Source organism: Alligator mississippiensis, chromosome 5, assembly GCF_030867095.1.
Source record: "Alligator mississippiensis isolate rAllMis1 chromosome 5, rAllMis1, whole genome shotgun sequence".
Classification (NCBI taxonomy): Eukaryota; Metazoa; Chordata; order Crocodylia; family Alligatoridae; genus Alligator; species Alligator mississippiensis.
Window position 1 is genome coordinate 122,620,721 of NC_081828.1, and position 12,854 is coordinate 122,633,574.

General features: G+C 41.8%; 1 protein-coding gene across 3 annotated transcripts in view; it reads right to left on the reverse strand.

Moving 5' to 3' along the window:
* Positions 1-12,854, reverse strand: part of HECW1 (HECT, C2 and WW domain containing E3 ubiquitin protein ligase 1) — a 439,971-nt gene that overhangs the window by 315,695 nt on the left and 111,422 nt on the right. Inside the window, exon 2 of one of the 3 annotated variants that reach the window (XM_019483378.2) lies at positions 6,626-6,683. The exons of the other annotated variants lie outside the window; for them this stretch is intronic. Within the exon in view, the coding sequence (XP_019338923.1) occupies positions 6,626-6,652 (27 nt within the window). The 5' untranslated portion in view covers positions 6,653-6,683. The remainder of the gene's footprint in view (positions 1-6,625; positions 6,684-12,854) is intronic. 3 annotated transcript variants of the gene reach the window in all.

The following is a 12,854-nucleotide window of genomic DNA, read 5'->3' on the forward strand; positions in this document are numbered from 1 at the left end:
AAAAAAAAGGTCTGTTGTTTTGCTTTGTGCAGGGAAAAGTTCATGTACAAACAAAATGAGCAAATAAACTCTTATTTTCCTTGCAATATTTGTGGCATATTTCTATTTTGCTAGTAAATGCAATTTTTGTTTTTTTCCTGTCATGAGACATGAGAGACAACAAAAATAATTTTCTTCATGAATCACGGACCAAGACATTTACAACTTGTATTATGGTCACAGAAAAGAAAACCTAATTAAGCTGATTGAAGTAAAGAAAGTCTCATTTTTCATATATATAATAGACCATACTTACTCAAATCCAAGACAGAAACCTCCCATCCCCATCAGCCTCATCTTGGATTTGAGTACCAGCCCAGGGTAGGTGGTGGCTCAGCTCCAGCCCTGGTCCCAGGTTCAGGGCTGAAGCTGAGCCACCACTTGCTGCAGGCCAGGATGGCTTGTTTGGTAGGGAAGAGGGCTCACAGCCAGGAGAATATAGGGAGGGAAGCTTGCACCCCTCACCAGCTAGTCCCTCCCCCCTTACCTTCTGCTCCAGCTCTAGTCGCTCTAGCCCCAACCTGGCACTGCTGAGAGCTACTGTTGCTTCTACCTATCTGGGCTAAGCTGGGGCTGCTGCTGTTGCCAACTGTCTCAGAGCCAGAGCAGGCCTATAGCAGAAGGTAAAAAGGGAGTGGGGTGGCATAAAAGGGCAGGCACCAGGGGTCAGGCACAGCTGGGGAAGGTAGTAGTGTGGGGGGCAGGCACACACATGGTGGGTAGGCACCAGGGGGGCATATGGCAGAGGGCAAGCAGCAGGGTAGACATGCACAGGCATGGGGGATGGGGGGAGCAGGCAGGGAGGGCAAGGGAACAAAGGGCAGGGGTTTGGCCTTTTGCCCCCCACTGGTGCTTTCCCCACCACTGTAGTGTGGAGGATGAATTTAAAGATGACCTTTCACTCGTTAGATTCTATACACAGAAAATCATAACATATTTATAATTTTCCATGTACAGAATCTAACTATTGGGGGGTGTCTTAAATCTGGGTACATACAATAAGTAAATTAATCTCTCTCTTAATATATAAAACTACATTACATAATAGAATAAAACTATATATTATGACTAGATGAAAGCTATATTTTATATAAAATGTAAAATTTAAAACTAATATTTAAGCTACACTCGTTATTGTATCAGAAATAAGTGTGGGGCCTTCAGTTCACAGTTCTTTCCTATTCCTCCCTCTCTCCTCCCTATAATTTTCCATGCCTGTGACATATAGCTCCCTTTGTATAGATTGACAGCCCTTGTCAAAGGGTTTTGAGGAAAGTGCAGCTTACATACAAGTGCCCTTAGAAAGGAAATATTGGATCCCCTTAAACACTGTCCCACTTGCAGATACATGGACTTCAATGGGCCTATTGGCTATTTTCCATCTCTATGATACTATGATATGATTGAGGGCACCCGAACTTTGAGCATGCGCACAAACACACAAGCAGCATAGTTTTTTTCACATCTTCTCACTTATCATACCATTAGCAAAAGGGAAGTAATGGTACACAGAATACTTTTTAAAAAACAAATGAAGAGAGCTGCAAAATGTTTTTCTATTGATATGCAGGAATGTTAACCTATAAATATCTCTGAGTTATGACACATGCATGAGTGTATGTTGACTTGGTGCTTTATAAAGAGAATTGGCTATAACTGTAAAATGACTGAGGCATTTTTACTGAGAACAACAAGGATACATGAACTTTCTTATGTACAGAGCCCTAAACACTTGGTCAGAAAAAATCCTATCCTGGCTCAGAGCTGGATTAGAAATATCAGTCAATCTGTTTCCCATATCTAACTCCTAGGATTAAAAGGATCATCTCTACATGTACTAAACTGCCTAATTAAAAATTCTATTTTTATAAACTAATGCATTTTTATCTCAACACAATCACATACTATACTATAGAGTATGTGTACAGTGTTGCTCACATGTACAGTTATGTGGCTTAACAATTTCATATGTTGTGAAGCTAGTGCAATAGATTTTATAAGGTATGGTTTAAAGAAAATCCATCTTCTCACTTGATGGAGACCAGAATTATGATTTTCATTAAAAGATTAAGAAATGTTCTCTCTTTTATCTAGAAAAGATGTAAAGCCAGAAATGTTACTGTAAATTTAAACCATAAGTCATTTTATACCTGTAAGTACCAGGCTAAAGAACTTGTACCTATAGATAGGGGTCTATCCAACTTGAGGAGGTGGCTAGCTGATTTTGTGGGGAGGTTGAGGGGCCAGCTGCCATTTTCATGGGCTGTGCCAGAAATCCCCCACATCTCTGATTGGCTGAGGGGCCTGGTGGCCCTGCTCCTCACCCAATTGACTGCAAAGGCTGTCCATCATATGGACCCACCCCTTGCCACTGATTGGTTGCGAGGCCTCTCAGTCATACAGCCCCAACCCTCACTGCTAACTGGTGGAGATGGGTAAGACCACATGACAGGCAACCCTCTCAGCCAATCAGCGACAAGGGCCAAGGGCGGCCACTATTTTGGGCTCCCCTGTGTGCCAGTGTCCCCCTTCTCCCTCCTTCCCCCTCCCATGAGCTTTGTGGCCAGGCCACAGCACTGTGAGGACTGCTGGTTCCCCCTAGGGAGCCAGCATTTTATTTTCGGTAATTTTTTTTTTCTTTTTTGGTGACTTCATGGACATTGCCCGCTGAGTTTCACATTTTCTGTGAAATTGTGATTTCAGTATGTCCCTACCTATAGATAGCTACAGATAATTTATCTAGAATAAATATTTTGTCTGACAGTGAAATACGCAAGTTCTTCAATTGGCAATGCCTGTTTTTTTTTCTTTTTTGGATAGTAATATCCACTTGTCATTCCCACACATACTCTTGAATATTCTCTGAGTATAAACCTTTTTAGGCAGTTCTTCTGAATCCCATTGCTGGCATCAGGATGCTGTAACAGTTGCCTTGCAAGTGGTAAAAGAGGGACCCCTCCCATCAAGCCATGAAAGTCCATTTTGATGTTCCTGTAACATGGTACAAACTCCAAAGACATTTTTTGATTGACTGAATGCCCTGGAAGGTAATGAGCAGCAGATCCATCAAAACCACACTTATCTCATAGCAGTGGCAATGAAGGGTGGTAACTCTGTGTATACTGCAGGGTTCAGAGATACAATTAGAATGTCCTAGTGCTTGATATGAATAATGTGTTTGCTTTTACAGGAGCACTATGAGATTTATGGTAAGTTCAGATGTATGCTTTTAAATGCTTACATTTTGTAAATGATGTGATAGGAACTAGAATGTTATTTATCAACTTTTACATTTTTTTTTAAATGGAGAGATTTTTATATTGTTCTCTTGCTTGTATATATGAGCAGACTCAAATACGCAGAGCAAACCACATCTAATTTTCCTAGATTTTTTTTTTAGTTTAGTTTACTGCTGTAATTTCAATCACAAGCAAATACATGCTGGCTGTCAATGCTGCCTACAGTCTGCTTTATTAGTTGACTTATAACAATGATCCATAAGTCAGGGTTAAATAAATCAATGTAACCAGCAGCCACAGCAGTGATCACACTAGTCAGGATATATATAAATAAAAAAAATCTAAAATGTAAAAGGGGAGCAGTGGTGTCTGTTTGCTTAGTGGTAGACAGACGATGCCTGTACACGAGCATGGTGCCTGCTCTGATGTGCTGTAATTACAATGCGTCAGAGCAGACTCAATTAACTAAGTCTGCTGAAGCATAGTAATTACCTTGCTCCAGCAGCCTCCTGCATCTCATGTATCAGCATCCCCACACTTCAAAATGGAGGCGGGGGCACTTGAACTAAAATTCGTCAAATGAGCCTTAGTTCAAGTGTCCCCACTACCATTTTGAAGCACAAAGACAATGACACATGAGATGCTGCAGTGCTTTAATTAGAGTGACTCTTAGAGCCAGTCTAATTCAAGTGCCACCCCCCACCCTTGGAGCACGTATAAAAGTGCCCAGAAGGATTTTAATTTAGTGCTGATACTACCAAATAGTTGCCATTAATTGCTAATTGCTCTAACTGCATCTGTTAAAATCAAGCTTGTATGAATCCAGCTTTGCCCTCTGCTGGATGTAATGTAGTTCTTAAGAGTTTGGGGCACTCATTTTTCTAATGGCTGGCAAATTTTCATACTACTAGGTTTGTCCTTTCATACAAATAGTCCAGGATAGTGCACTGGGAGGAGAATTTTGAGAGTGCACCATTCTATTCACCTAAGTATGATCTACCACCTCTCTGTTCCTAGCTAGAAATCAATTATATGTCGACTTGGCTTTTGCAGAGCTAGTCCTGCCACTGACTAAGGACAGAGGGGGAAAAGTACAGTTGTGAATAACAGCAGCAGCTGTGAACAACAATTTTTTCAGTGCAGCTTTTCTGTACTGTACAATGGAGAATGGCTCTTCTCTCTAAAATCAAACATGGTGGATTTTTGACTCCCAGATACGGGCCAACAATTGAAGCTGTGTCAAATTCTTAATTTCATTTTGTAAAATTGTACAACAAGTAACCCTGATTCATGAAAAGTCTTTAAAAATAGCAGCATTTGGGTCCTTATCACCAACAGCAAAGCTATTTTGGAAGGTCTGAACATTGTCATCTTTATTGGTTAAAACCCAAAAGAAAAGTAAAAGCCTCCTCTCTGGAGGAAAGGGGGCACTGTATATTGCAGTAATTTCTTCACAGCTGCAGGCAATACAGATACCTGCTGTAAAGTATAATGCATTATTATATTTGTTTTGCAAAGTATTTCAACACCTGGTTAATGTGCCACAGAATGACATGCATGTTTTTACCCTTCTAAAGACACCTTCTAAAGTTATGAACAGATGAACGATTTATAATGAGTGTGGGGAAGAGAACTTACCACATGTCAGCTGCTCTGCAGTAATTGTTTCCTGTGTCCACTCCTGTACCATGGTAATTGGAAGTCAAATTATGCTAACTTTGCCCTGTTTTATTCAGGGATAAGCTGTCCTTTATTAGTTTTGATCCACTGTAGGACAGCAGCAGTTTAACCTAGTATTATCAGCATGTATTGTTGACACTTGATAATACTGTAGATGAGTACTCAAAAAAATCTCTTACAAATGCATGATAATATAGTGAACTATGTATCATCTAAAAAGGACAATTCCATTACTTTTTTATATTGTGTTACTAAGGAAACTCTCCAATCTGATTCTCTCCACTTGAAAGAAAATATTTTCTTCCTAAATTTAATTATATCTTCCCAATCTTGCCACTGTCCAGAAATGTTGTACAAGCACATCCCAGTTTGCTACATGTATTACACTTCACCTACTATGGGTTTTATGTATTCCACTCATTTTCTAATTTGTGGCTTATTTCCAAGTACATCTATACTGAGTGCAATGGAAATACATTACTAAATACACCTGGGGACATACTTATTTGATTCAGCATTTAGAATGCTCTAATTCTTTTAGTGTACAATGCTAGAAGGATTTCTTCCTACAATATACATACTATCATTCTTACCATCATCAAACAAAGAATGTTGTGATGTGTATGTAATACACAGGACATGCTTTTGTGTTGTTTTGTAGGAGTATTAGAAATCCTGTTACATTCAGAGCTCTGGGGAACTGAAACAGTGAACACCATGCAATACGTGCAGAAAAATTACAAGTGGATCCAAGTGTAGTCATCAAGTGGTTGCATGCATTTCCTCAGCAAGTACAGCACTGCAAATTACACACAGAACAAACCACAAATTTCCCCCTAAGCAAAGCAGTCAGTGTAAAGCCTTTATGATCATAAACTGCAAAATTCAATGCACAATGGACAGGTCCCCTCAAAGGAGAAGAACATAATGACCTGGTTACATATAAAGCAGTTTGCAAAATCTGTACTTTCTTGATGACCGTGTTGTTCTTTAGATTTAGCAGCAAAGAAGAACATGAAGTTAATAACAAACAAGCCACAAAAATCTACACTTCTTTCACACTCCATCTTTCTACAAATCGATTGCAATTTAGGATATCCAAGCTGTGCAGAAAGGTGTACTTGGCAACAGTAGGGTATGCATGCTTGTTATCTCACAGATTCTGTTACTTTGTTGATGCCAAAGGTATTTCTAAATTTCACATTAAGTATACATTATGACTTTCGTGATGACTGATTTTGTGTGTTTTGATGACTTTGAATCCAGTCAAAGTTAAAACCTGATATTTCAGAAAATGTGGGTGGCTGACGTGGTCTGTACTGTATTTTTAAATATGAATGTGAGCAACTGCAATTTTGCAGTTGCCCCTGCTCCCAGGACCAACCATCTTATCTTGCAATGGTTACCACGGCTTGATTGAATAAAATGTACTGGGCATGTTATAAAATAAAACAACCGGACAGTTACTTAACATGTTTTAAAGAACAAGACTACTTCAAATGGAAGCTTGTCAGTTTTAGTTGTAAAAGGATCTCAGATTGCTTGAGCTGCATTATACTGGGGGCAGCTGCAACTAGCTCTGAGCTATAGCACATTCCATTATGAATGGTAGTGAATTTATAATGGAATGGTATGGATGGTTTTTATAATCAGAAAAACACACTGACCTTAACACTACACAGGTGGAGCAGCATAATGACCCGCCAATTGTAAGCGCATCAATTCCTGGGGAAAAGTTCAATGAGGTTAACTCAGCATGTATCCCAAAACCAACATCAATGACACAGAAAACATAATGCTCTGTTTTATACACACACATATTTTTCCCTATGCCAACATTCATTTACTTAAATATCTGGAACTCAGTAATTCTTATACGTGTTAACAGCACACTGTTTTCTATCGATGGATGTTATTGTGCTACAGCATACTTGGATGCTGCTATAGTGAAATATGCTTTCCTTCCAAAAATATTGTAATCAGTAATAATGAATTTTACAGGCAGCATCATATTCTGTTTAGTTCAGGAAGGAAATAAAACACAGCAACCAATCAAGATATGATTAACATGGACTAGTTCTGGCTTTTACAATTGCAGTAAGATGATACTTGGATTGAATGAGATTAGATGGATGTCAGTAAATGAACATCTCCTCAGACACTTCAACTACAAATAAATTAACATCAGTGTACTGTACTTGATTTGACCTGGAGCATATAATTTATATGGCACAAAAATCATAGCTGTGTTGCAGCTATACTTAGTCTGGTACTGGAGCTAAGAATATCGATAAATAACCTGTATACTCCAACTAACTATATAACAAGCTTTTCATTCAAATGTTAGAAAAACCAGAGAGAGATGATCATGATGAAGTATTGAAGTTGCTAATCATTAATCACATTCTGAGCCAAAATCCACCTCACAATAGTAAGGGCTGTAGGTTTTCTCTCCAAAAAAAAACAACCTTACAACAAAAATAAATCACAGATTTAGGAGTCTGTAATGTATGAGAATTTGTAAATATTTTTAAATTAAATTTTATTTAAAATTTTAAATAAAAAATGTAAAGCAACAGCAATTTAGTCATGGTCACTATCTTTCATTTATATCTTCAGTTCTTCTTCCCTGGGTTACTCTAATTTTCTGTTGCTTCTCCACTTTATTTCTAGAGAGGCACATGGAAACCTAAAACCTTCTCACCCACCAAGATGACAATAATCTCCCTTATCTTTTCAGTCTGTCATCCTGCAATCTAAAATTAATTCTTATTCCTGCTTTTCCTCAGGGTGCTGAAGAACAGCTCAAAATGCTTATGTGGGCAGCAGAAAACCTCATAACAGCACAAACAAAAATGCTGTTGAAACGTTTACTCAACAAATCACAAACGTGAACAAAGAAAGCACATGGAAACTACTAAGTCAGTAGTAAATTATATTCTTCAGAAGTATTCACCTAGAAAATAATTAATTTGTTCATGTTTCATGCACATTAAAAACCAACAGCAAAATATTTAAAAGCCATAAATAAAATAAACAAAAGAAAAAATAGATATTCTTCCATTCTAAGGGACATAATTAATTTTAGTCCTAAAATACACCCAAGTTCCTCACAGATATAGTGTCCCCTTGCTTTTATTAATGAAGATATTTCAGTTTATCTACAGATGGCTCAAATGCGAGGAAGAGAAAGAGATGTATTTATACCAAAGAAACAAATCCCAAATGCATTCTGTATTTCCCAAATGCATCATATTTTGCTGCCCTAATTTAGAATTTCTTATACACCTAGTTCCACATTTTAGGCTCTATCTATGCCTATGCTATCCTATGGGTATTTCCCATGTTCCTGGGCATTGCTGGTTGTCGCAAAGGGCCAAGAAGGAATTTTCCCCCTCCTATTGATACACATATCAGGAGTTTTTCCCCACTTTCTTCAGAAGCATTGGGTGTTGCCTGCAGCCAAATTGGGGACTTTGCCTATAGCCAAGGGTGTGGTGAGCCAATACTCCTGAGGCTAAAACTCAGAGTTTCTTGTCTAAAGAGTCTTTCTCCTCCACTCAGACCAAACCCCACATTTGGGGTCAGAAAGGAATTTTATCCCATGGCTCAAATTGATACAGCCCCTCACCCTCCCTCACAACCACACCTATACCATGCCCACATGCCCCTACAACCCCTCCATACATGCACATACCCACACCCCGCAACATACCTTACACACCCTCACATACACAGCCACACCTCCTTATAAACCCCCCCATACACCCACCATACACACACACCCCACCGTACACACACATACACCCCCCCAACCACACCCCACAAACAATGTACAAGAATAAGAGTACAAAGAGTACAAAAAATACAAAGAGTACAAAGGTAATATCAGCACCTTCTTCAATATGTCCCTTTACACATAAGATACCCTCCCTGAATGATCCCTAAGGTTGGCACCTTCATCCTCAAATCCCTTTTCAGGAACAAACTTGCAAAGATTTCACAACACAATCAATAGCAATTGCTGGTGGCTACGTTTAGAGGCAGCAAGGATAATTAATATCTATTTTATCTCTCTATATAAACATACACATGAACACACTAAAAGGCAGGTACATAAAACTGTATGTATTTTATGTCATCTTCCCAAGCTTTCATGTGGCACTAATTCTTGCTTTCCAAACTGTTCAGAACATGAAAATGTGACTTTGTAGGCTTTTTTCCCCTAGCACTTAGCATAATTAAGCCTTTTTCAAGAACACTTGTTGCTAACAACCTGTAGTTAAACAAATCTTTCCAGAAAGCCAGTGCAAATCTTGGAAATTCTCTCACCCTATGGTCAGTAGCTTCATTTTTGAGTCAACAAATGCTGATGTTTCTTTTTACAAAAAATCTAAAAGCAGTATTACTTCCATTAAAGTCAACATCAACTGCACTGGGAGTGCAATTCAATCCAATAAATTGCAACTATTTTACAGACGAGGCATATAGGTGACGTTATCAGAGAAAAATCTTCATCTTGAATAAATTAGAATCGGATATTCTCCCACTAAAGAGAGATACTTGAAAGTCTTTATTTTCAGTGGAGATGGGGCAGAAAAGGACTTACTGTTACTTTTGTTCTGAGATGTTCTTTATGCCCAATTAAACTATTAAATTGTTAATTATTTCATTTGTCAGATTTATTAAATGCAAGAATTGCCTGCTAATGGAAATAGCAATCCTAAAACTAGGAAGAAAATGCCCAATATTTTTCAGTTCAAATTTTCAGTTCCAGGACCATTAAGAGAACCTTTACAACTTATTCTGGCTACATGTGTGGCCTCTTTCCCAAATGCAATATATGATTTTAAAACCCCTCAAAACTCAGCAATCTAAAGGCAGAGATTTTAAATGGATGAAAAACAGGGTCAAAACTATACCCAATTTACTTCAGATGGCTCCAGATTTGTCTCAAAGTCATGCTTTCCCCAGCTCTAATTCTACTACCTTGTACATACTTCTTAAGGTATAAAAGTCAATAGCATGCTGATATTAAAATAGCTTCTGACAGATAATACACCAAAGTTAAATTATATAAGTACCCCCTCCAAAAATAGTTTATACAACATTTTGAGCATGGATCTACACACGCTATTCAATGATGTAGTAATGTTATTGAAACCATGATGACACCCAGAGAATATGCAAGAAGCAAGATGTATTTGGTAATACCATTTATTAGACCAACTGTATAGTTGGGAGAGATGTTTGACAAAGATCTTGCTGCTTTGCTGTTCACTGAATTTGTTGTATTGATCCTAACTGGGAGACCAGTCTTGCAAGGTCACAGTTGGGAGACCAATCTTGCAAAGTCACAGTTATTATTTTGATCATTCTAGAGTCTAGACATCTTAGTCATGGAGTGGGTACCCACTGCACTAGGTGTTAAACAAATACAGAATAAAAAAATATCTCTGTCCTAAAGAATATACAATGTGTATCGAAGACAATGAAAGACAAGTGGGCATAGATGGGGGAGCACAAGGAGGACAGCATGGTCTAAGCTAGGGGTGGGCAAAATCCAGCCCCTGGGTTGGATCTGGCCCCTGAAGGGACTTTGTCCAGCCCACAGCGGTCCCTCGGTCATGCCTGGCCCAAGTGTCATCTACCCTGTGGTGCATCCTGCTGCCCCCTGGGCACTCAGTGGGGCTGGGGTGGCTCCACGGCTGGACTGCCTATCTAGGACTCCTTCCAGCTGCCGCTGCCACTGGCCCCAGCCCCATAGTACTGGCAGGAACCCAAGTGCACAGCCCCAACCCTGGCTCACTCTGCACCCACTCTGGACTCAGCCTAGCAGAATGGACCAGCCAGAACCTGTGCACACAACCCAGTCTGCCCCCCAGATTCACCCCGCCACGCTGAGCAACAGCAAGAGCAGTAGCAGCTGGGCAGAAGCTGCTGCTCAGCATGGGGGAGAGTGGCCCCACACTCTCGCTGCTGCTGGGCCATTCTTGCTGAAGCCCTGCGGCTCATCTGCACTGCCACCACTGCCCTGCTGGGTGGCCTGGAGGCAGTGGTGATGGCAGCAAAGAGGAGCCGCAGGGCAGCCCAGGCATGGGCTCTGGGTGGCTACAGCAAAAAGGGCCTGGCAGTGGTGAGGGACCACTTTTACCCCACACTGAGCAGCAGCTTCTGTCTGGCCACTGCTGCTGCTCTGCATGGATGGGTGGTCCAGAGCAGGTGCAGGGTGGGTCAGGGTCGGGGCTATGCGCATGAGTTCTGCCTGGTCCATTCTGGCCAGGGCAAGTCCAGAGTGGGCACAGGCTGGGCCAGGGTCAGGACTGGAGCTGTGCACTGTTGGTGGTGGTGAGGAGGAGCCACAGGGCCCATGGGCTCTGAGCTGTTGGGCTGGGTGGTAGCAACTGGCCCATAGCAGCTCCCCAGAACTGCCTATGTGGCCCACAGGCCCAAATAATTGCCCGCCTCTGGTCTAAACCCATCAGCAGCCTAACACTGTCTGCAAAAATCTGCAAAGATTTTTTTAGATGTCCTGGTAAAGGAGAGTTCTAGGGAAGGAAATAAAGGAGAAAAAGAATATGGCTTTTTGTTTGCTAAATATGAAGGTAGCTCAGGGAAGGCATAAAAGACAGACAGACAGACAGACAGACAGATATCTTACTTCATATATATATGAAGAGGCTGGCATCTTGAGCTGATCAAAAGCAGACATTAATCTCTCAATACTGATTGAGAGATGAGAGGTAGGGTGGAGAAGGGCTCTGAAAGGCTTCAGAAGTGAAAGGGTTGAGTCAAGCAGCCAGCAGGTTTGTGGCAGCCATTTTAAAACACTGGCTGCCTATATAAACAGAGCAGTTAACTACTGACAGACAGAAACATTGCCTGGCTGAACTGCTGCATGGAACATCTTGTAGGTAGGAGCAGGAGGCTCTTAGTCCTGGGCATGACCTAAAACTGCACCATGCCAGGGAAGGGTGGCCTGGTGGGGCTCCTGGTGGTGTGCGAGTCCCCAGGAAGTGCCAGGCCAGTTACTTCCCTGGTGAAAGGTGAGGAGGGGTGCCTTAACCCCAGCCCCCATCTTTGGGTAGCTTTGGAGGCAGCTGGGGAGGTAATGGGGGCCAGGTATGCCCATGTGTGGGTGCCTGAGCCCAGCAGGGATGAGAGATCCCAGCGAGTCCAGAGAGGGTAGTGTGGAGAGTATTGGGAGGCCCTGCACAGAGTAGGGCTGAAGTCCGAATAGGCCTGAAGGGCTGTGCATGTGGGGGGGGTGGGGGGTGGCGCTGAGTAGGGCTGAAGTTGGAGTAGGCTTGAAGGACAGCCCAAGGGGTGTGCTTAGTAGGGTTGAATGGGAATAAACAGCGCAAGGGCCAGCCCTATGAGAAGTTGTGCTTGGTGAGGGACTTGGGTCAGAATTAGCTCAGGGTTTGGCATAAGGCCAGACCATGTAGAGTAGGGGACCTTGTGGGAGCTGAAGGTCCTGCGTGGTGAGGCCAGTATGGGAGTAGCAAAGCCTGACGGCCCAAGAGGGGCCGCTCAAGGAGTAGGGTAGTGGAGTGTGGCCCAGTAATGGGCAGTATGCCAGAGGCCTCGGTAAGAGAGGGGTGGAGTGGAAGAAGCCTCCTGTGAGAGGGGAGGTGGTATGAATGTGTGTGTATGTGGAGCCCAACTTTGGACAGTTTGCTCCGGTCTCAGGCTGGGAGTAATACTAACCTGGATCCCATCTGTGAGGCATGGGCTGGGGTGTAGGGGAGGTCAGAGCTGCAGATAGCACCCCTGGCATCAGGGCAGTAATGGGCAGTCTCCTGAACGCACCATTCGTATATGGGAACAACAAAGTCATGACAGGCAAGACTGGGTGGACTGCCCTGTAGAGACAGGTGGGCGGGCCAACATGAG